At 45.6% G+C, this 24030-nt stretch overlaps 3 protein-coding genes across 6 annotated transcripts in view; 2 read left to right on the top strand and 1 right to left on the bottom strand.

Moving 5' to 3' along the window:
- skap1.S (src kinase associated phosphoprotein 1 S homeolog) overlaps window positions 1-8732 on the top strand; it is a 152045-nt gene extending 143313 nt beyond the window's left edge. The window contains exon 12 of one of the 2 annotated variants that reach the window (XM_018238028.2): window positions 8476-8732. In XM_018238028.2, coding sequence (XP_018093517.1) covers window positions 8476-8568 — 93 coding nt within the window. In that variant the 3' untranslated portion in view covers window positions 8569-8732. Of the gene's footprint in view, window positions 1-5232; window positions 5867-8475 lie in introns of those variants that run through there. The other variant, XM_018238029.2, reaches the window with a different exon arrangement.
- A 1103-nt stretch (window positions 8733-9835) lies between these two features.
- snx11.S (sorting nexin 11 S homeolog) lies at window positions 9836-17197 on the bottom strand (the record flags this gene model as incomplete). Its single annotated transcript, NM_001094006.1, is given in 7 exon segments — window positions 9836-10030; window positions 10123-10959; window positions 12389-12487; window positions 14105-14205; window positions 14981-15067; window positions 16008-16059; window positions 17147-17197. Coding segments are annotated over 5 exon segments (498 nt in total). The 3' UTR covers window positions 9836-10030; window positions 10123-10775.
- Window positions 17198-17262: 65 nt separating this feature from the next.
- Window positions 17263-22517, top strand: cbx1.S (chromobox 1 S homeolog). 3 transcript variants are annotated; one of them, XM_018237486.2, is made up of 6 exons: window positions 18333-18571; window positions 19207-19321; window positions 19901-20070; window positions 20199-20373; window positions 21052-21146; window positions 21711-22517. In XM_018237486.2, the coding sequence occupies exons 1-6, from the start codon at window positions 18354-18356 to the stop codon at window positions 21853-21855; spliced, it is 918 nt and encodes a 305-aa protein (XP_018092975.1). In that variant the 5' UTR covers window positions 18333-18353; the 3' UTR covers window positions 21856-22517.
- Window positions 22518-24030: the final 1513 nt, after the last annotated feature.

The following is a 24030-nucleotide window of genomic DNA, read 5'->3' as shown; positions in this document are numbered from 1 at the left end:
CACTGGGGGGCACTCTCTGCTAGTGTTTGATTAGGGAGTAAACGGAGCTGCTCTTTATTCTTGTATATGGATTCAACTTCTTGTGCAGACAATCCTTCCCTTATAGGTTTTAATGATCAATTACAGAAGAAGAAATATAAACCCTGCTCACAAATATTGCACCTTTTGCCTAACGGACCTGTATTAATTATTAATTACAGTTCAGCTCATAACCAGGGGACTAACTGGTATAGCTGGGGCACTTTAGCTGCAAACATCTCCATTCTTCATCAGTTCTAATTACAACTTCCCCTGTGTGATGGTTGGACCAGTCTTGGAGGGTTGGTTTGGGCTACAGTAGATGTGCCAGAGACTTTCCATAGATATTGCCGGAACGTAATACTCGGAAGCCATGATTGGCCTGCGAATATATCTGTGATGTCATTAGTTATAACTGGGACTTATTGAGTCACAGGACGAGGAAATTAGCAGCATAGGAACAAATTTGTTAAACCCGACCCGCATACTTACCCGCTTGGACCCGCTACCCGACCCGCAAGTACCTTATCCACAACTCGATCAGCGCCCCAATGACCCTCAAGAAACAGGAAGTGCTGTCATTGTAAACCAGAAGTGACATCATTAGAAGTAGGCGGGATCAGAAAAAAGGAGTAAAACTCGCTATTGAGAAGATCCGTGACCCTCAAACCCGCCAGAACCGCCAACCCACGTCTATACCCGCTCCTGAAACTTCTACCTGCAACCCGCAGGGTACCACTGGTTTTTGCGGGTAACCCGCGGGTAGCCGACCCGCTGCAGGACTTTAGCGTAGGACTGGGACCACCCAGAACCCCCACCCAAACAATTTTTTTTTGCAGAGGGTCCAAGTGCCCCAAGTTCTTCCCCTGCACCTTGACTTTGGCCATGGCCTGTTCCTCCTGCCTTTTTATGGTCAATAAACTCATTGGTGACTTCTAATATCCTTATATTTTACAATAGGGGGTTCATTATTGACTGAAGGGATGTTTTTATTTATCGTAGGTTGAATTTTAGAAAAATGGGAATTTTTCAAACTTAATAAATGTGATTTTATTCATAATAATGAAAAATTCGATCGGCTGTCAAATTCTTTTTGAAGTCTATGGGGTGTCATTTTTAGTTCAAGGGACCATTGACATGACCTGAGCAGGTTTAGGCGGGGGAATATTGGTATTTTTGAAGGTTTTCACTGTAATACATCTCACATTTGAATTCAAATTTGAGTGGGTGGTTTTAAATTTGTGAGTTTTGACCCAAAAAAAAATACATTTTGAAAATTTGAATTTACCATCCGAACCTTAGTAAATCTGCCTGTTACAGTGTGAACCTGTCGTTCAGCAGGAGTCAGGGGGCTGTAGTTGGACACCCCTTTGGTTTGGGGCCCCTGAAGTCTCATATCTTGTGTTTGGCCCCTGTGCCGACCCCTGACTTGGTGCAAAAAACAAAAGTTGCACCTAAAGCTGAAAGTTTTGCCTTTGAAAAATGACCAGTTTGTGCGGCTGCTCCGGGAATGTTATTAAAATGCTAATTTAAAAGGGGAGAGAAAAAGCGCGGAGTTAAATGTGTAGCAGCGGCGCAGTGTAATTGCCGCATAATGAGCTCGGGAGATGCGAGTGCCCCCGACACCCCGAACATAAAGCGCCAGTAAACACATCATTAGTATCACATCCATTTATTGTGCCGACCTCCCCATGACCCCGGAGCGGAGGGGGGAGCGACAAGCAGGTGGATCTGACTGTGACTCCCCTCGAGGGGATGCAGGAAATGAAGCTGGAAGCTGTTGCCATGGTTACCCCTGTGCAGATGAGGGAAGAGGCGGCAGTTGTCTCCTAACTGTCACCCGTCTCCGTGTTTACAGAAACCAAATGATCCCCCGTGTTAGATTCAAGCCCGAGCCGTGGCAACGGAGCCCCCCAAAAGCTGTAGCGGGTCCGGTCTGATTCAGTACAAAGTCACCTTGCCGGGGAGAGAAGCGGCCGCCGCCTGCCGGTGCCACGAGATGGAAAGCGTCGCCGTTATGTCTCCCCGTAGCAACAGATCACGCAGCAAAGCTAATTAAGAAAAAATACAAATTACGACACCCTTCGCTTCCGCCCATCTGCTAACGAGAAGCTCAATCAGAAGCGGCAGTTGTGCGAAGGGCCAACAAGAGCAGACTGGGATATTTGTCTAATAAATAGAAATTATTCCCCCCCCCCTCCCCGTGCACTTTCCATGAACCCGGGATCCGCCGGCAACGGCCCTTCCAGCGCCACGAGCCTGATGTGATTTAGGAGAAAATTAAAGGCAACGTGGAGATTGGGGGGAGCGGAGAAGCCGCAGCACAGATGGGCCAAACACATTAAACATTTCCTTCACTTTCTTCCCAAATTCTGCCGCCACCTCCTCCTCCTCTGTGATACACCACTCGCTACTAATGACTCACTACACCAGGCTGGACCATTCCACCGCGGGATGGGGGTCAGCACAATTCCCCTAAAACTGGCACTGTCTCCGGCACCTGCAGGGGTCACCCATACTGACTACTCAACAGTCTATATAGAGTGAAGAATGTACCCCCTGCTGTAAAATATAAGGATATTACACAAGGTCACCCATTCCGATTAGAAGAAAAGAGGTTCCGGCTAAATATTGGGAAGGGGTTTGTTACAGTGAGAGCTGTGAAGATGTGGAATTGTCTCCCTGAATCAGGGGTACAGGCTGATACATTAGATAGGTACAAGGAAGGGTCGGATGCTTTATTCACCAGTAGTTCCTCCCAGCAGACAGGAGGGAGCCAATGAGATTAGAGGAGGGAAAGGGGTGTTACAGGGAGAGCTGGGAAGTGAATCAGGGGTACAGGCTGATACATTAGATAGGTACAAGGAAGGGTCGGATGCTTTATTCACCTGTAGCTCCTCCCAGCAGACAGGAGGGAGCCAATGAGATTAGAGGAGGGAAAGGGGTGTTACAGGGAGAGCTGGGAAGTGAATCAGTGGTACAGGCTGATACATTAGATGGGTACAAGGAAGGGTCGGATGCTTTATTCACCAGTAGCTCCTCCCAGCAGACAGGAGGGAGCCAATGAGATTAGAGGAGGGAAAGGGGTGTTACAGGGAGAGCTGGGAAGTGAATCAGGGGTACAGGCTGATACATTAGATAGGTACAAGGAAGGGTCGGATGCTTTATTCACCAGTAGCTCCTCCCAGCAGACAGGAGGGAGCCAATGAGATTAGAGGAGGGAAAGGGGTGTTACAGGGAGAGCTGGGAAGTGAATCAGTGGTACAGGCTGATACAGGGGGAACATTATTTATTATAGTACACACGTTTCAGTGAGTCATGTGACAAATGATGTCACTACGCGCCAGTTATAACGAATGACATCACTAAGCACCGTTTATAAGGATATCATCTGCAGGATAATCTTGTGTATTATATAGTGAATATAGTACCCCCTACTGTAATACATAAGGATATTATAAATTACCAGAGTTCTGCTCTTTGCTGGGAATATTCCCTCAATTCCATTCGTTCATAACGGGAGGGATCAGCAATGGGGCCGAGTCTCTTATTCTCTCTCCTACTTCAGTCAGTCCAAGTCTTCAGTCTATTTCTTCTCCCAAACCAGGACCAGTAGTCGCCTTACGAGTTCTGCGTATGGGGGGACAGCGTTATATAAAGGGGTGCTTGTGCCAGACAGTGTAAATGTAGAGGTTTTCTGCTTTTCTACTGCAGATCAAATAATCACCTGATCACTGGCCAATAGGTTTATTAGAATATTGATCATTCGGCCTTTCCTCGTGTTCCGATTTTGGGTCTAAACTCTGTTTCTAATTGAAAAAAATCTGCTCTTTTGTCCCTGATCTATTTAAAGGGCGAGAGCCCGAGATTTCCTTGGATTTGAGGGTTAATGAGAAATGGAACTGTAACTCTCAGCGAGTGCCACTGGCTTCCTATTGTAACGCTTTCATTTGCAACAATCACTGATCATAAACCAATAGCAGTGATTGATTGGCACCCGGACGTCCAGCAAACGCTCGTTGATCGCGAGTCGCAGACAGATTTATGGATTCTTCGCCAATTCTCCGGCGTGTGGATGAGACACAATGTGGGACTTGTTATACACAGTGCAGGGCCGCACCATCAATATAAAGGGGGGTCCCACTTTTGACCCCTCTGCAGCAGTCAGGGTTGCCAGTTTTCCAGCCAGATTGGGCTACTAATTTAAAGCCCAGGCGGGTTTTGAAAGTACAAACTAGCCAAGGTGCGGATTTAGGCTACTGTTTGGGTCATTGGCTGGTTTGTACTTAATCCGTAATGTGCTGAGCCTGCGTCTCCCAATGCATGTTGGGTAATGTAGTTTTTGTGTAACAATTTGCCAAGTTGAATGTAAGACTACAATACCCAGCATGCAATGGGACTGACTTGTGTAGAAGTTGGGAGTTCCCAGATTTTGGGCTCTGTACCCCAGTCTCCCGTCACGTCTCACATTTTCCAGTCACTTTCCTCAATTTCAGACAATTTTGGGGCAAAAAATCTTCTGGCCGCCAAAATGTCTAGAGGTTCATCTGTTTTACCAATAAATTTGTCCTTATGGGGCCCCTCTGTAGTTACCCCCCCTGGTGATGGGCGAATCTGTCCCAAATTGCGTATTTTCTAGGGGTGCACTAAATCCACTATTTTGGATTCGGCTGAACCCCCAAATCCTTCGTTTTCGGCTGAACCGAATCCTAATTTGAATATGCAAATTAGGGGTAGGACGGGGAAAACTTTTTTACTTCCTTGTTTTGTGACAAAAAGTCCCTCCCCGCCCCTAATTTGCATATGCAAATTCAGATTTGGTTCGGCTGAATCTGAATCCTGCAGAGAAAGGCTGAATCGTGATTTCAGTGCACCCCTAGTATTTTCACATATATTCATTTATTTTTTGGATTTCCTTACTCTGCACATATTGGGCTATCTTTGGGCGACTATTGAGGTGCCTCTTGGCCAGTGTGGGGCTGGTTTTGTAGCCGCGACCCTGATGCAGCCGAGCAGCTTTTGTTGGTAGTTGAGCCCCGGGATGGTGAGCGCAGCACATTTGCTTGTGCCAAACACTCTTCCCTTTAATGGATTCATAAAATGAACATAATTAACAAACATCTGTATAATCCAGAGCGGTGCAATTTGGCTCAGGGAACGGGAGTCTCGATGTTATTGCCGCGAGTTTAATGTTCTTTTAATTCTTTTTGGCAGGCGGCAGTGAGAAGCTCGTGTGGCAGTGGATTTAATTAGTATGTCCCCCCCCCCGCTCTTCATTGCGCCTGATCCCGAGACCCTCGCCGGCGCCCCTTTTATGACACTTTCCTGTCCGGCTGATGTCAGATGTGGCCCCCGAGCAACACACACGGACCAACACTCGTACAACATTCATTTTATCATCCTTTCACTATTCATTAGTCTGACGCTCAATAGGCCACCTAGTTGCTAGGATAATTGGGTCCCTAGCAACCAGATAACCCTTCACATTTCAGCTGCAGAAGAAAACGCCAAATTACGAATACAATGAATAAAGACCAATAATCCATTGAATGTCGGAACTAGAAAGCGACGCTCCCACAACAGTGAAAACTTTTGAAACCCACAAAGAATTAAACCAATCGAGAATCCCACTGTCTGAATGACACTGCCCCTTTAATTGATGGAAACAGTGTGCCCCTAATATGAAGGGTGTATAGAAATATATATATATATACATGGGCCTTTTTATCCATCATTTACTTTTCCTTATTCATTTAAACAGAAGGGTGCAGTTATTATGCACAGAGTAGAGTCCAGCGCGATTAAACCCGAACCCGCATACTTACCCGCTTGGACCCGCGACCCGCTGACCATTAAGAAACAGGAAGTGATGTCATTGTAAACCAGAAGTGACATCATTGGAAGTAGGCGTGATCAGAAAAAAAGGAGTAAAACTCCCTATTGAGAAGACCCGCGACCCAAAAACCTGAAACTTCTACCTGCAATCCGCAGGGTACAGCAGGTTTTTGGGGGGACTTTAGCACAAAGCTCAGTATTAAAGTGCAGCTTTGTGGTCTCTGTCCATAGACTCAGGGAACGTTCCCCTCGGTGGCCACATTATTGGGGGGAATGTTGGACTCCTGGCACCTCTGTGTATATTCTATTTACTCTTGTCTTTTACTGACAATGAAAAAGCCCTTGGATTTGCTCAGTAGAGAAGGCAATTCACTATTTTGGATTCGGCCGAACCCCCGAATCCTTTGCGAAAGATTCCGGCCGAATACCAAAGCCCCTAATTTGAATATGCAAATTTGGGTTTGGTTGGGCAGAAGGATTTGGCTGAATCCGAATCCTGCTGAAAAAGGCCGAATCCCGAACCGGATCCTGGATTCAGTGCATCCCTAGTAGAGAGTGCAGGTGGGGGGGTACAAGACACTGAGCCCACAGTGACCCCCAAAACATAAACACAAATACATTTCCCATTGAGAAGAGAACAGTCAGAAATTTGCAGGAATTGCTCGTCCCTCCCTGGCTCTCTTTTCTCTATTGCTCCACCCACAACTAATGTCCCCCTAAACCTAGTGGGGCAGAGACCCCAACATTCTCACATGGGAAGATCCAGCCCCCCAAGACTTTCCTTCTCTCCCTCACAAATAGAATTTCTTACTAATACATCTAATAAGAATGGCTCATGCCCCCCCCCCTTACTTACTGGGGGGCTGCCCTTGTGTTCTGCACCCTCAAAAGCTGAACAGTTTCAGCTAAATCTGGCAGTGGAGCTGAGGGGAATGAGGGGCTGCACTTCTTTTTGAAATCACTGCAAGTCTGGGCAGTGTATATATCTATCGATAATTATATATAATGGCCAATGCAGGATGGGATCGGTTATCCGGAAACCCATTATCCAAAAACCTCCCAATTACAGGATGGCCGTCTCCATAGACTCCATTTTATCCAAATAATCCAAATTTTATAAACGATTTCCTTTTTCTGTGTAATAATAAAACAGTCGCTTGTACTTGATCCCAACTAAGATATAATTAATCCTTATTGGAGGCAAAACCAGCCTATTGGCTTTATTTCATGTTTATATGATTTTCTAGTAGATTTAAGGTATGAAGGAAATGAAATGGAAAAATCCCAGGTCCTGAGCATTCTGGATAACGGGGGGGGGGGGGGGGGGGGGGGGTGTGTATATAAAGTACAGTATTTTCAGCCAACTTCCATTTCAGGCTTTAGTTCTCATATAATATTGTATATTAAATAGTGACATGTCCAGTTATTTTTATTCCTATGTTATATCTATCTATATATATATGTTTATTGTATCTGGAATGTAAATTGACAGTTGTGAGATAGGAAAAGTACAGGTATGGGACCTGTTATCCAGAATGCTCAGGACTGAGGGTTTCTGGATAACGGATCTTTCTGTGTTTTGGATCTCCAAACCTTAAGTCTACTAGAAAATCATATAAACATGAAATAAAGCCAATAGGCTGGTTTTGCCTCCAATAAGGATTAATTATATCTTAGTTGGGATCAAGTACAAGCGACTGTTTTACAGGTATAGGACCTGTTATCCAGAATGCTTGGGACCTGGGGTTTTCCGGATAATGGATCTTTCCATTATTTGGATCTTCATGCCTTAAGTCTACTAGAAAATCATATAAACATGAAATAAAGCCAATAGTTTGGTTTTGCCTCCAATAAGGATTAATTATATCTTAGTTGGGATCAAGTACAAGCGACTGTTTTATTATTACACAGAAAAGGGAAATCATATTGAAACATTTGGATAATTTCATTATAATGGAGTCTATGGCCTTTCTGTAATTCGGAGCTTTCTGTGTAACGGGTTTCCCATATCTGTACAAGGTTCTGTTTTATTATTACAAAGAAAAAGGAAATGATTCTTAAAAAAATGGATTATTTGGATAAAATAGTGTCTATAGGAGACAGCCTTTCTGTAATTCAGATATTTCTGGATAGTGGGTTTCCGGATAACAGATCCCATGCCTGTAATAACGTTTCAGATTTAGGAAGGAGAGCCGTACAGGTTACAATCTAAGCTCCCCACGACTGTATTATAATACAGGTATGGGACCTGTTATTCAGAATGCTCTGGACCTGGATAACGGATCTTTCCATAATTCGGAACTACATACCTTAAGTCTACTAGAAAATCATTAAATAAAGCCAATAGGCTGGTTTTGCCTCCAATAAGGATTAATTATATCTTAGTCGGGATCAAGTACAAGCGACTGTTTTATTATTACACAATAACTATTTATTAGATGATTGGATTATAATGAAGTGTAGGGGAGATGGCCTTCCCATAATTCAGAGCTTTCTGGATAAGGGGTTTTCAGATAATGGATGCTATACCCATACACGGCTAGTTGTGCAGATGAGCCAGTAAGAAAGACAAGTAGTTTATTGTCAGTAAATACAGTGACTCCTGTGCTGTTTGTGTTACAGGAATACGGTCCATACGGCTGGTGGGTCGGAGAGTTGGATGGAATTGTCGGGATTGTGCCAAAGGATTATCTGACACTCGCCTATGAGTTATAACGAGTGCAGCGTCGCAAATGAGGAGAGCACTCCAACAAAAATTGTGTTTATTCAAGGCTACTTATAAGGAGTGCAAGCCTGCGAGCCCACAGGAAGGTGGAGGTAGAACGTCACTCTCATTCATGTATTGTACCTTTTTATTGCCAATAAATTCACCAATTGTATTTAGTCTTTCCCCTTAGTCTCACACTGCTCTAGAGATAGAATGAGATTATCATTTGTACCCATTGCTCCTGTCTCCGACTCCTGCAGCAAAACCAGTGATACAAGTCTGTCCATGAAGTGATGATTTTATATATATATTTATATAATACACAAAAGCCATGAATATCCTGTAAATTATATCCTTATAAACGGTGAGTTCTGATGTCATCAGTTATAAACGGTGAGTTCTGATGTCATTTCTGTCACATGACTCACTGAAACTTGTGTATTATAATAAATAAAGTACCCCCAGTTGAAAAATATGAGGATATTAGAAGTTACCTCGGAGTTCCATGACTCAGTAACTTAATATCCTTATATTTTACAAGAGGGGGCACTTTATTCACTATATATTATATGGACTTTATTCTCTTACATCTCATATGTCAGCACCTGCAGCCTAACTGCCCAATAGGAACCCACCGATTATTTATGTCTCAAGAACAGCACAAATTGACATTAGAATGGCCAGTTCTTGGCAACGTTTAATTTTTCATCGTTTTCTAATTATTTGCCTTCTTCTTCTGACTCTTTACAGCTCTCAAACGGGGGGTCACTGACCCCATCTAAAAACAAATGCTCTGTAAGGCTACACATTTCTACTTTTTACTCATCTTTCTATTCAGGTCTCTCCTGTTCATATTCCAGCCTTTTATTCACAGCCAATGCATGGTTGCTAGGGGAATTTGGACCATAGCAACCAGATGCTGAAACTGGAGAGCTGCTGAATAAAAAACTAGACCAAAACCAATTGCAAATTGTCTCAGAATATCCCTCTCTACATCATACTGACAGTTAAAGGGCAAACCTTATCTGTCACTTTTACTTAACTTTACTGACAGTTAGTACATGTAATAGTTGTTCTATTAGATACAGTAAAAAGCTCAGAGATCTGAGCTCAAACCTAATTTGACCAATATTGTCCTATAGGTGTGACTTTGTTATGAGATACACTGGGGGAGGGGATTGAACTAGTTAAAGGCACAAGCGCTGCTCTCAGTTGTAATTGAACTGTATATGTCGTGTGTAATGAATGACTCTGGATTAGAAGCAAAGCAAAAGCTTAACTAAAATAGAACATTTATTGAGTCCGTAACATACAGAATAATATTAATCCTCAGAGGTTTAGGGCAGAGACACACGTGGAGATTAGGGGAGATTAGTCACCCGGCGTCAAATCTCCTCTTCTTCGGGCGACTAAACTCCCCAAACTGCCTTCCCTACGGCTAGAATATAAATTGCCGGCGGGATGGCACCCAGAGATTCGTTTTCCGAAGTTTCCTCGTGAGGCAACTTTGGAAAACGAAGCGCTCTGAGTGCCATCCCGCCAGAGATTTGGATTGTAGCAGGTGGGGAGGCAGTTTGGGGAGATTAGTCGCCCGAAGAAGAAGAGATTTGTCGCTGGGTGACTAATCTCCCAGAATCGCAGCGTTAGTGATATGCGGTCGTGGTTTCCCGACCCCAACCCGCCCTCTTTCAACCCATGCTCACCCGCACTTCCGGGATCCCTTTATAGACCCGCGCTGCCGATGATGTCACAAAAGGGGCGGGGCGAGCAGGTGCGTGGCTATAAAGTTGGAAGGTGGCGGGCGGGGAGAGCAGGAGAAGAGCTCAACCTGCACCCGCAAAGAGCAGCGCAAGGTCGACCCCAACCCACCCGACCCGCAGGTATGGGGTCGGCCCGCCCATCACTAGAGCGCGTGTCTCTGCCATTGAGCTGTTTTGCAGACAGTGGAATCATGTTGCATCTTCTTTCACAGTCGTAAGAAACTTGTAACTAAGTGGCCTGTCCCTTTAACAGAAATTGCACTACAGATAAAGCGCCAGTTCTTATTATACATTAAACACAGACGTAATTCAAGTCCTTCCAGAACGAGCAGCTCCCAATATGTACAGGCAAATACTGACGGAATGGCCAGTCTATTCAGCCTCTATATATTTATATTTATTACTCGGAGTCCCATGGAGTAAAGTGCAAAGTGTCCCTGAGCCCAAAGACTCCGCTAGCTGCCTGGGGTCTCCTCTTGGGTCCAGCCTCGGTTGGATAAAGCGTAGTTGAGAATGGCTTCAGTAGCCGAGTAAGAGCAGTGGCCCAGCACACAGGCCTCGATCTCTGCCAGGGGCAACTGACTCTGAACAAACAGATGTAATCGACTGTCTGACAGCAGCACCATGTTCTGGACAATCCTGCGAGAGGATTAAACATAAGCGATTAGATAGATTACATTTAGCTTTTTATTCAGCAGCTCTCCAGTTTGTAATTTCAGACATCTGGTTGCTAGGGTCCAAATTCCCCTAGCAACCATACACTGATGTGAATAAGAGACTGGAATATGAATAGGAGAGGCCTGAATAGAAAGATGAGGAATAAAAAGTAACAATAACAATACATTTGTAGCCTTACAGAGCATTTGTTTTTAGATGGGGGTCAGTGACCCCCCCCCCCCCATTTGAAACCAGAAAAGGGTAAGAAGAAAGCAAATAATTCAAAAACTATATAATATAAAAAAATGAAAGACATTTAAAAAGTTGCTTAGAATGAGCCTTTCTATAACAGACTAAAAGTTACCTTAAACATTAAAGCTTCAGGCATGTGGGGCTCTTAAAGGAGAATTTAACCCTAAACTTAAAAACCCCTACATAGACCCCCTCCTTCCTCCCCCAGACTTAAGGTGGCCATACACGGGCCGATAAAAGCTGCCGACAGACCGAGTCGGCAGCTTATTGGCCCGTGTATGGGGGCCCCCGACGGGCTTCCCCGATCGAGATCTGGCTGAAAGTCGGCCAGATCTCGATCGGATGGGGTTAAAAATCCCGTCGGATCGCGGCCGCATCTGTTCGTTGATGCGGTCCGCGATCCGACCGCCCGTTTGCGAACGTGAAGGATCCGATCGTTGGGCCCTAGGGCCCACGATCGGATCAGCCCGATATTGCCCACCTCAAGGTGGGCATATCGGAGGGAGATCCGCTCGTTTGGCGACATCGCCAAACGAGCGGATCTATCTGTGTATGGCCACCTTAAGTGTTACCCCTAATGTTTTACTTACCCCTCGGAGCAGATTCAGGTATTGGAGTTCACAGGCGCCATCTTGAGCCGCTCCAGTAATCTTCGGAATGAGACGGCGTGTTGGCCCATGTGCAGTTGAATCACACGACTGCGTCAGAACTCACAAAAATTGCTGAATCGCCGGTCTCATTCCGAAGATTACTGGAGCGGCTCAAGATGGCGCCTGTGAACTCCAATACCTGAATCTGCTCAGAGGGGTAAATAAAACATTAGGGGCATTTGCCTGGGGTAACAGGCTGGGGGGAGGAAGGAGGGGGTCTATGGAGGGTAGGGTTTTTTAAGTTTAGGGTTGAATTCTCCTTTAAAGGGGAACTAAACCCCTGCAATGTTAAGTCCCCCTCTTAACTAAAAATAAAAATTTTGATCTGGTACCTTTGAATGAACCCAAACATCGGCCATTGTTAGTGCTGAATCGTCAGATACAGGTAGAATTCTATTGTTTCTATATGTCTATCTGACCATTCAGCTCTACACGTGTGTATTGAAACCAACAAAGAATAATTATTAAATGTAAGGCACCTAATAGTTCTGCTGTAACAATGAACTTACTGCTCCAGAAACTGCTGCAGACCTTGTCGCCTTCTCTCTATAAAATCCTCATTGTTCCCCACGAGGAAGGGAAGTTTTCCAGGCAGCGCTGGGACCGGCCTGAGGGAAAGAGAAAAAGTCGGTGAGTGTTGGTGTTTGTGTGTTAGAGACACAGCGAGTGAGGGACACAGGGAGCGAGGGACACAGGGAGCGAGGGACACAGGGAGCGAGGGACACAGGGAGCGAGGGACACAGCGAGTGAGGGACACAGGGAGCGAGGGACACAGGGAGCGAGGGACACAGGGAGCGAGGGACACAGGGAGCGAGAGACACAGGGAGCGAGGGACACAGGGAGCGAGGGACACAGGGAGCGAGGGACATCGTGGGAGCGAGGGACATCGTGGGAGTGAGGGACACAGGGAGCGAGGGACACAGAGGAGACCAGAGATAATGTGCAATGGTCTCAGGCTGGAGGAAGAACCAGACACAGACATTTTATTATAAAGGGAAAGAAGAACCAGTTGATGAAGAATAAATAGAATAGTCACATGACTACAGATTACTCTTCTCCGTCATTCCCACCAGGGGGTGCTGTGTCCAAAACATCCCATTGCCCCAGATCTAACACCCCCAGACACTCGGTGTTAAAGCCTCAAACTATTTGTCTAAACACAGAATGAAAGGGAAACACGGAGATTCCTGAGTAAGAAGCACCAGTCTCTCCTGCTCAACGGGGAGTTTTATTTACATTCAATAAAATGCTCCACAATGTTCTTCCCTTACACTATAGGAGAGAGACTGATCTGTACAACTAATACAATTCAGCAGATACAAAGTGAAAGCAGTGCGACGAGAGAGACTGTTGGGGTAACGTCACACTGGACAATTTGGGGACATTTATTCGCCTGGCGACTAATCGTCTCGACTTTGCTGCGACCGATCTCCCCAAATGTCTTACCTCTGACTTGCGTCGGCTAAAATGAAAAATCGCCTGCGGCATGACACACGTCGCTTCATATTCCGAAGTCGTCTGGCGAGGAAACTTCGGTCGACTTCGGAATATGAAGCGACGCATGTGATTAGCACTGGCGATTTTTCATTTTAGCCAGCGCAAAACAGAGGTAAGACATTTGGGGAGATCGGTCGCCACAAAGACGAGACGATTAGTCGCCAGGCGAATAAATCTCCCCAAATCACCCAGTGTGAGTTTGCCAATGAGGTGAGTTGAGGCTGACCCCCTCAGGCGGCAGAACCCCACTAGGTACCAGAGGCGGCAAAAATGCTGCTCCTTGTACTTTAAGAGCCAAATTTCCGGTTTTCAAACCGTAAATTCAGCTCTTCCAGCGCAGAGGGAGCAGTTAGTCTTTCTGTACTAATGTACTGACTCTCTCTGCTGCTGCCTCAGGTGGTGGAGGGGTCAGCATCGCCCCTGACCTTACCCTAAATAGTGTCAGCTCCTGGGCACACTCGGATCTACAAGCCGCATGGATCAAAGACATGAGGAGCAACTGGAACAATCCACCTCTTGGTATTTACAACGTGAGACGGAGAAATGACAGTTGGAGCTGCAGGAATCCTCGCGCACAGTGTGTACCCCAACATTTTATTGTTACAAACTATAAAGACTATTGGGGGGCAGAGTTAGTCACAGCCTGAGACCTACAGGTTCTATAACAAGTAACGACATGACACTGAATTCCTCTAATAATAACATCCCATCACTTGTGTTTTACTCACACTAAACCCGAATTCTTCTGCAGTCGCTTCCTCAGCCAATCAAACTCCCTGTAACGTCTCCTCACACACGACGTCTTAGCTGTGAAAGCCTTACTGTTAGTCTGAAACAACAAGATGGCGGGAGACTGGTGTAAGAACAAGATGGCGGGAGTCTGGGGAGAGAACAAGATGGCGGGAGTCTGGGGTAACAACAAGATGGCGGGAGACTGGTGTAAGAACAAGATGGCGGGAGTCTGGGGAGAGAACAAGATGGAGGGAGTCTGGGGTAACAACAAGATGGCGGGAGTCTGGGGAAAGAACAAGATGGAGGGAGTCTGGGGTAACAACAAGATGGCGGGAGTCTGGGGTAACAACAAGATGGCGGGAGTCTGGGGTAACAACAAGATGGCGGGAGTCTGGGGTAACAACAAGATGGGGGAGTCTGGGGTAACAACAAGATGGGGGGAGTCTGGGGTAACAACAAGATGGGGGGAGTCTGGGGAAAGAACAAGATGGCGGGAGTCTGGGGTAAGAACAAGATGGCGGGAGTCTGGGGAAAGAACAAGATGGTGGGAGTCTGGGGTAAGAATAAGATGAGAATGGAGACACAGACATAGCAAGTGTCAGTTCTTGGTCCCTGGGGGGGAGGGGCTGTATAGCAAGTGCCACATAACAAGACAATCACATCTGAGCTTCTATTACATTCTGCAAAATATGACTTTCCCCTCCAGGTGGCGCCAAACTATTTCCTCTCATTACGGCACCGAGAATTCCTTGTGTATTTGTACAATTCATTCCTCCCCTTGTTATGAAATAGGATGAGCCCAATCTTTATCTAATAATAATCCTTCCCGTATGTATCGCTGTGGCCCCCACGTGTCACTAACAAGGACTTACATGGAGGAAGATTTTATAGTCCACATACGAGGTCCATGATCCTTCATTCTGGAGTCTGGGATCCTGCACACGGATTGTGACAAATTCCTGCAAAACAAAGCGAGGCCACACATTGAGTTTTATATATATATATGTGCCCCCCCCAACATGGCCACCGGGGCTTCCTCTTCAGCTGTGGCTAGTGCAGGCCATGGCGGCAGAAACTAATTAATTAGGGGGCTCTAAACCCCCTCAAAAGCGCTTCTATGAGAACTTTTATCATTTACACTCGTTTTCAAGCAGTTTCTGGGATATTTGCAGCTTTAGACTGATACTACCTGTAAATATCTGGTGTTAGCGGAATAAAACTGCGAATATCCCAGAAACCAGAAAATGAACTGTAAAAATAGTGCTCAGCACTAGAAGGCTTTTTCTTTTGCCTGAATTCCCCATGCTTGTACAGGTGTGGGATCCGTTACAAGGAAACCCGTTATCCAGAAAGCTCCGACTTACGGAAATGCCGTATCCCATAGACTCCATTTTATCCAAATAATTCAGTTTTTAAAAACGATTTCCTTTTTCTGTGTAATAATAAAACGGTCGCTTGTACTTGATCCCAACGAAGATATAATTAATCCTTATTGGAAGCGAAACCAGCCTATTGGCTTTATTTTATGTTTATATGATTTTCTAGTAGATTTAAGGTATGAAGATCCAAATTACAGAAAGATCCATTATCTGGAAAACCCCAGGCCCGAGCATTCTGATCCCATACCTGTATCATATACATTACTCCCTACAGAGGTGCATTTGAGTCTTCCTAGTAATCTACAAGCAACTTTAATTTTTCGGGTTTAAAGCTCTGGATAATGGGTCCCCCTCACCCCAGTCTAATCATGCGCCCGGTCCATATTATTCTACAAACTGCTTTAAGGGAGCCATTGAACGGTAAATGTAAGTGCTGCTGAGTATCTCTGGTTATCCCCTGCACTGGCAGTTGCGACTCCTGAACGAATGTAGCAGACTCCACGTCCCTCCCAAGTCTCACCTCTGAGCCGGGATTATCCTGAGACATGTTACAGTTACTTCGGGGGAGTCATCTGCAGAGAAAATAAGTAGTAATGAGTAAAACACGAGCAGACGAGTCCAATGGAAGATAAAGCAGAGGAGCGACTACAAGATTCACCTCCAGACACAATAGGGGGAGATGCGACTGCCCAGAGATCAATCAGGAAACAGCGACAGAGAAATCTATTTGATCCCCTGTATAATAATAATAAATGTCCATTAGTCTGACTAATCCCCAACAATCAAATCAGAACTGGGCTGCAGAGCTCACACTCATGCGCACAAATTACCCAAATAGACGTCAGCGAATTGCTGCCAAACCCACTATAACCCGATTCTCCCACTTTCCTGCCTCAACCTGTCCAAAATCTGATTTGTGGCCCACCCCCCTGTCACTGCCCCTCCCCTCATGCCCCACCTACATCACTGCCCCTCCCCTTTAATAGGTGCGCACTTCTCACCCCGCCCTATTTGTGACATCATCTGTGGGGGCGGGGCTAAAAAGGAACCCACAACTCGGGCTTGGATGGTGGGTTGGGAAAAGCCTGACCCCCCCACATCACTGCCCCGCCCCTTATGTCCCCCTAACTTTTCAATTATCCCTTATTTTTATAATGTATTTGCTTCTTTCTGGCTCTTTCCAGCTTTCAATAAGGGGGTCACTGACCCCATGTAAAGAAACGATAACAATACAGACTATTTGTTACTATTTATTGCTCCTCTATCTATTCAGGCCTCTCCTATTCATATTCCAGTCTCTGATTTAAATCAATGCATGGTTGCTAGGGGAATTTGGGCCCTAGCAACCAGACAGCTGAAATGACAAACTGAAGAGCTGCTGAATAAAAAGCGAAATAAGTCAAAAACCAAAAGTAATAAAAAAGAAAGCAGCATGTGCTGGTGTAAGGGGAGGTGCAGTTGCTATGGTTACAAGAGCTGACAGCGACACTGGCGCATTTGAGGGTCAGTATAAAGGGAAAGGCGGGGCGGCGGCAGCTCATTGGTCCAGGCAGGGAGAGAACTGGGAGCAGCGGCTCCGCTTTTAGTCAGTAAAGCCCCGCGACACTCGCTTTAATGTCCCGACACCAGCGCGCTGTGATATTAAGGGATATCACTTACCTGCGATTATACAACGCTGAGCGTCCAATTCTCCGGTACCCTACTTCCGCCACGTCACAGTGACACAGCTGGGGTGGGAGGCGCTTGACTTTACTTGCGCAGTAAGGGCGGATGTCCAACTGGATACAACTTCCGCCCTCCCCTCGTGCCTCACATTCACGCCCCCAGCCAGCGATATTGGTTTGTCTTTACACTTCTATGGGATTTTACATTGAGCAAAAGTCCAGCGCTGGTGTCAGTGAACAGAATGGTACGTTCCACACGCGGGTCAGCCCATTGGCCGCTCAATAGAGGGGGGGGGGTGCTATAGGGAAAGAGGGAGGTCCCTGAGCTTGTGCTTCTCTCACATACAGACTGGGGCGGGGCCAAGGAGGAGGGATGGGTTTTCTTTAGAGGGGCGTGTCTACATTATTATTATTATTATGATGATGTATTTATAGAGTCCCAAGAATTTTTTTCTTCTTGAATTCTTTGCTTTCTCCTTTTCTGCTTTCAAATGGGGGGTCACTGACCCCATCTAAAAAACAAATGCTCTGTAAGGCTGGGACAGACGAAGCTACTGGGGGCGATTTAGTCGCCTGGTGCCAAATCTTCTTCGGGCGACTTATCTCCCTCAACCGCCTCCCGCCTGCTACAGTGGAAATGGCCGGGGGGGGGTGTCACTCAGAGCGATTTGTTTTTCAAATTTGCCTCTTGATGAAACTTTGGGGACTTCAGAAAACAAATCGCTCCGAGTGACACCCCCCAGCCATTTCCACTGTAGCAGGCGGGAGGCGGAGGGAGATAAGTCGCCCGAAGAAGATTTGGCACCAGGCGACTAATGTCCACATGTGTCTGTAAAGCTGCACATTTATTGTTACTTTTTATTGCTCCTCTTTCTATTCAGGCCTCTCCTATTCATATTCCAGGCATGGTTGCTAGGGGAATTTGGTCCCTAGCAACCAAATGGCTGAAATTGCAAACTGGAGAGCTGCTGAATAAAAAGGTAAATAAGTCAAAAACCACAAATAGTAAAAAATTTTAACTAATTACAACTCGTCTCAGAATCTCCCTCTCTATATCCTACCCACAGTTAATGTAAAGGGGAACAAGTTGAAATGTATGAGTAAGACACGTGATGTACAGGAGGGAGAGACTATAGGGGCACGTGTATTACTGAAGTGACTATGGAGGCACATGAGGAGTCACAGGAACTACACGTCCCACAATGCCCGGCGGCGGCGCTTCCTGTCGGCGCATGCGCACTCCCCTGGGTTCCTCGGCGGCAGCTCCTTTTGTTTGGAGGCGCCACATCCATTCGATTCCGGCTCGGGGGGCGCAGGCGATTCCACTGGTTCCATCTCCCGGGGGAGCCGAGTCCGCGGAGACATTTGAGCAGGAAGTGAAGCCCGAGGCACCGGGAGGAGGAGGCGAGTCACAACAGGGGTAAGAGCGGCCTCATCCAGCGCCTTTTCCTTCCAGTCCGCGTGTCGCCGCCGGGACTGCTGGGAGTTGTAGTACCTGCCGCCCTCCTGCAACTTCCTCCGTTTCCCAGCGGCCCCCCTGCTCGAGGCTTTGTCTGCCATTGGCCTGTTGCTTCCCCCGTGGGGGCTGATGGGAGTTGTAGTCCAGCACGCATGCCTCATGTACTTACAACTTTATATATATAACTAGACACATTCAGCTGCAGGGAAACCACGTGTCACGTGTCAGACTGGGCTGCAGAGCTTACATTCTTTCACTTGGGATGTTTGTTAGAATCAGCCTCGTACATTGTGTGGGGAGTCGCTTCCTCAGTAGCAAAAGTGCACAAAGGTGAGTCTGTGATAGACACAGAGTGTGTGTGGCCCACAGAGCTTACAATCTAATCAGTCTCAGTCCTACAATTTACACAGTTCAAACAATTGGAATCACACAGTGCGTCTGTCATTAAAGGGGAACTTAACATTCACTTTAACGCTTACTATGTCGGACATAGACCTTTTCTAAGCAACTTTACAATTGGTCTCCTTTGTTTTCTATGTTTCGCTTATGTATTAGCCTTCGTGTTTCTGCAATTGTGTCTGGTTGTGTTTCATCAGCCCCAGAGCTTACAATCACATTAACACGAGACTCCGTTTAAGGGTAGGACTACACCAACGTTTTTGGCGTGATGCAACAAAGCGGCAGCATTTAATTGCATGTGACGGAACTAAGGTAAGAGATAGAAATGTCGGATGAAGTCGCAGTATCTGCATCGGTCAGTCGTGTTGCGTCGGATTAACGCTGCGACTTCTTCCAACAATGCATTCACTTACCTTATTTTCATCGCATGCAATTTTACGGCGGCATTTTACCGCAGCACATCAAATTGGGCTGAAAACATGCGTGTTGTCGTACCCTTATGGTCAGCGGCCAATTAACACACGTGTATGTTGTGGGAGGAGTACATAGAGAATAACACAACCCCCTACTGTAACATATAAGGATATTACGAGTAGGGTTGCACTGAATCCAGGATTCAGATTCGGGCGAATCCTTCTGCCCGGCCGAACCAACTCCGAATTTGCATATACAAATGAGGGGAAGGAAATCATGTGACTTTTTGTCACAAAACAAGGAAGTAAAAAAGGTTTTCCCCTTTCCGACCCCTTATTTGCATATGCAAATTAGGGTCCGGTATTCGGCGAATCTTCCGCGAAGGATTCAGGGGGTCCGGTCCGGCAAGTCTAAAATAGTGGGTTCAGTGCCTCCCTAATTACGAGTGACCCGACTCTCGTGCTTCTCCCCACGCAGCTCAGCGAAGCAGATAAACTGGCGACCTCCATGGGAAAGAAGCAGAACAAGAAAAAGATGGAAGAGGTTGCGGACGAGGAGGAGGAGGAGTATGTGGTGGAGAAGGTCTTGGACCGACGGGTGGTGAAAGGGAAAGTGGAGTATCTGCTCAAATGGAAAGGCTTCTCTAAGTAAGTCCCGCCCCTTGTTCTATTTAACTAATATCTCTGGCTGCTAAAAAAAACTATTACCAGTCCACTGAGAAGCCCCTGCTAATGAGCTGCTGCTTTGTGTGTGTGAATCCCTGTGCTGTTTGCAGCGAGGACAACACCTGGGAGCCAGAGGAGAACTTGGACTGTCCCGATCTCATCGCCGAGTTCCTGCAGTCGCAAAAATCCGCGTACGAGTCGGACAAGTCAGAGGGCGGGAAACGCAAGGCGGATTCGGACACGGAGGTCGGGGAGGAGAACAAACCCAAGAAAAAGAAGGACGAAGTGAGTTAAAAAATGTATACATAATTTACATATACATAATTTACATATACATGCCATTGCCCAGGTTGAGAGGAAACGATAATAGTCGGTCTCATCAAAGCCAAATGCCCCGCCCCCTATAGGCTGGCAGTCATGTAAACCCACCCCCATCTTCCTGTTGCACAGTATCAATCACTGAGTTAAACGGGTGCTTCACCTTTAAGTTAACTTTTAGTATGTTACAGAATGGCCAATTCTAAGCAACTTTTCAATTGGCCTTCATTTTTTATTTTCTGAATTATTTGACTTCTTCGGGCACTTTCCAGGTTTCAAATGGGGGGGGGTCACTGACCCCATCTAAAAAACAAATGCTCTGTAAGGCTACAAATGTGTTGTTATTGCTACTTTTTATTTTTCATCTTTCTATTCAGGCCTCTCCTATTCATATTCCAGTCTCTTATTCAAATCAGTGCATGGTTGTTAGGGGAATTTGACCCTAGCAACCAGATGGCTGATCTTGCAAACTGGAGAGCTGCTGAATAAAAAGCTAAATAACTCAAAAACCTCAAATAATAAAAAAAAATAATAAAAAATTAAGACCAATTGCAAATTGCCTCAGCATATCACTCTCTACATCATACTAACCGTTAATTTAAAGGTAAACAACCCCTTTAATTAATTTTACATAACTAATTTCAGGCAGAGAAGCCCCGTGGTTTTGCCCGTGGACTGGAACCAGAGAGGATCATTGGTGCCACAGACTCCAGCGGGGAGCTGATGTTCCTTATGAAATGGTGAGATCTGGGGGCCCTCCACGTTTATTTGTAGCTTTAAAGGGGAACTGTCGCAAAAAAAAATTTAATATTCACTTCAGCACACTGAAATAATGAAACTTTCTAAATACAACCGAATAGTTTATCTTCACTATTCCTCTCTCAGCATCTGTTTCTCTTCATTCTGTCTTCATGCGACAGTTGGGTGTCAGATATTCACTGACACCCAACTGCTGCATGAAGAGAGAATGAAGAGAAAGAGATGGTGAGAGAGGAATAGTGAACATAAACTTGATTATTTTAGAAATGGTACAGAATTTTTGATTATATTTAGAAAGTTTATTATTTCAGTATGCGGAAGCTTATATTACACTTTCATTTTTTCGCTATAGTTCCCCTTTAAACTAGGAAAGTAGCTTTAAAGGGTAAGTAAACCTAAAGCAATCAGCAGCGTTTCATGGTGGATCTGCTTGTTGGGAGCCAGTATAGTCACATGTTCATAGAGGGTTCGCTCCCTATTCGGGGGGTACAATGCAAGTAAAGCTTCTAAATCAGCAACGGGTATATCTCCCCCCCCCCCCAAAGGAAAACCTCGGATGAAGCCGACCTTGTCCCGGCCAAGGAAGCCAACGTAAAGTGCCCCCAGGTGGTGATTTCGTTCTATGAGGAGAGGCTGACGTGGCATTCTTACCCTTCAGAGGAGGACGACAAGAAAGATGAGAAAAATTAAAGTGCCCCCTCCCTTCACCAACCATCGAAAGTTAGCGGGTGAGACATATCCGCCAGTCACTCACACCTGAGTGAGGAAGGGGGAGGAGCCATGCAGGATTCAGTCTGTCCTGGTATCCCGGGGACGGACGCACAGACAGGAGGAACTCTGCATCCTACAAGCTCCTCCTCTTCCTCCTTCCCAATAGTGTTACAGACTCTGTATTGTTACTGAGTAGCATGTCCTGTAGTGACTGATGATGAGACGGAAGAGACCACTGCGGGGCGGAGGGGGGCTTTCAAATCACTTGGGACCCTGCAACGAGGCAAAGTCTAACCAATAGCTGCAGATCCTGAACTCGCCCTTTGGCCCCTGTACAAGAACGGTTTTTGGGAATCTCGTTGCTGATTGGGGGGGTCTCCCGGGAGGCAGGAATCTAATGCAGGTGCTGATCCCATTTTCTAACACATCCCCCAAACCAGAATTCCTACACGCTGAGGCCCACGAGGTCTCTGCCATCACGCTGTGACTACATACAGGATCATTGTATAAACTGTCAGATTTGTAGTTTTTTGTTTGTTTGTTTTTTAAAGAAAAAGCATGTGTTTTAGGTCTGTCTCAATGTAAAGTAATTCTTAGTGTTTTGTCAGTCTGTCGTTGTAATAAAACTTTTAGATTTATAATTCAGTGTCGCTCACTTTCCTGCTCCCTGAGCCTCTGCGGGGAATCCCCCCGGCATTCAGCTGTCTGGTTACTAGGCTCCGGTTTACCCTAGCAACCAGGCTGTGATTTGAATGAGAGCCCGGACTAGACCAGTAGAGAGTAAAATAAGAAGCGGTACAAGGTTACCATAGAGATAACATTGTAGCCTGTCAGAACAATTGTTACTTAGATGAGGGGGTCAGTGACCCCAATTTGAAAGCTGGAGAAAGGCAAATAATTCAGTAACTATGAAATAATGAAGACCAATTGAAATGTTGAATAGGCCATTCTATAACACTTAAATTCAAACTGAAAGTAATCTAAAAACGACTTAAGATCTGTAGCACGGCAATGATACTAGAAGTCACTGAGGGGTTGTTCTGTGACCATATAAAGGCACAAGGCTGCAGGCTGAGTTATACAGGGAACTCTGAGTATCACTCATGTATTATAAGGGATAATGTACCCCCTACTGTAAATGATAAGGATATTAGAAGTCACTGAGGGGTTGTTCTGTGACCATATAAAGGCACAAGGCTGCAGGCTGAGTTATACAGGGAACTCTGAGTATCACTCATGTATTATAAGGGATAATGTACCCCTACTGTAAATGATAAGGATATTAGAAGTCACTGAGGGGTTGTTCTGTGACCATATAAAGGCACAAGGCTGCAGGCTGAGTTATACAGGGAACTCTGAGTATCACTCATGTATTATAAGGATAATGTACCCCCTACTGTAAATGATAAGGATATTAGAAGTCACTGAGGGGTTGTTCTGTGACCATATAAAGGCACAAGGCTGCAGGCTGAGTTATACAGGGAACTCTGATTATCACTCATGTATTATAAGGGATAATGTACCCCCTACTGTAAATGATAAGGATATTAGAAGTCACTGAGGGTTGTTCTGTGACCATATAAAGACACAAGGCTGCAGGCTGAGTTATACAGGGAACTCTGAGTATCACTCATGTATTATAAGGGATAATGTACCCCCTACTGTAAATGATAAGGATATTAGAAGTCACTGAGGGGTTGTTCTGTGACCATATAAAGGCACAAGGCTGCAGACTGAGTTATACAGGTAACTCTGAGTATCACTCATGTATTATAATGGATAATGTACCCCCTACTGTAAATGATAAGGATATTAGAAGTCACTGAGGGGTTGTTCTGTGACCATATAAAGGCACAAGGCTGCAGGCTGAGTTATACAGGGAACTCTGATTATCACTCATGTATTATAAGGGATAATGTACCCCCTACTGTAAATGATAAGGATATTAGAAGTCACTGAGGGGTTGTTCTGTGACCATATAAAGACACAAGGCTGCAGGCTGAGTTATACAGGGAACTCTGAGTATCACTCATGTATTATAAGGATAATGTACCCCCTACTGTAAATGATAAGGATATTAGAAGTAACTGAGGGGTTGTTCTGTGACCATATAAAGGCACAAGGCTGCAGGCTGAGTTATACAGGGAACTCTGA

The sequence above is a fragment of the Xenopus laevis genome, chromosome 9_10S, assembly GCF_017654675.1.
Source record: "Xenopus laevis strain J_2021 chromosome 9_10S, Xenopus_laevis_v10.1, whole genome shotgun sequence".
NCBI lineage: Eukaryota > Metazoa > Chordata > Amphibia > Anura > Pipidae > Xenopus > Xenopus laevis.
Note: the sequence above shows the minus strand (reverse complement) of the source record. Positions and strands in the feature narration are given on the sequence as shown.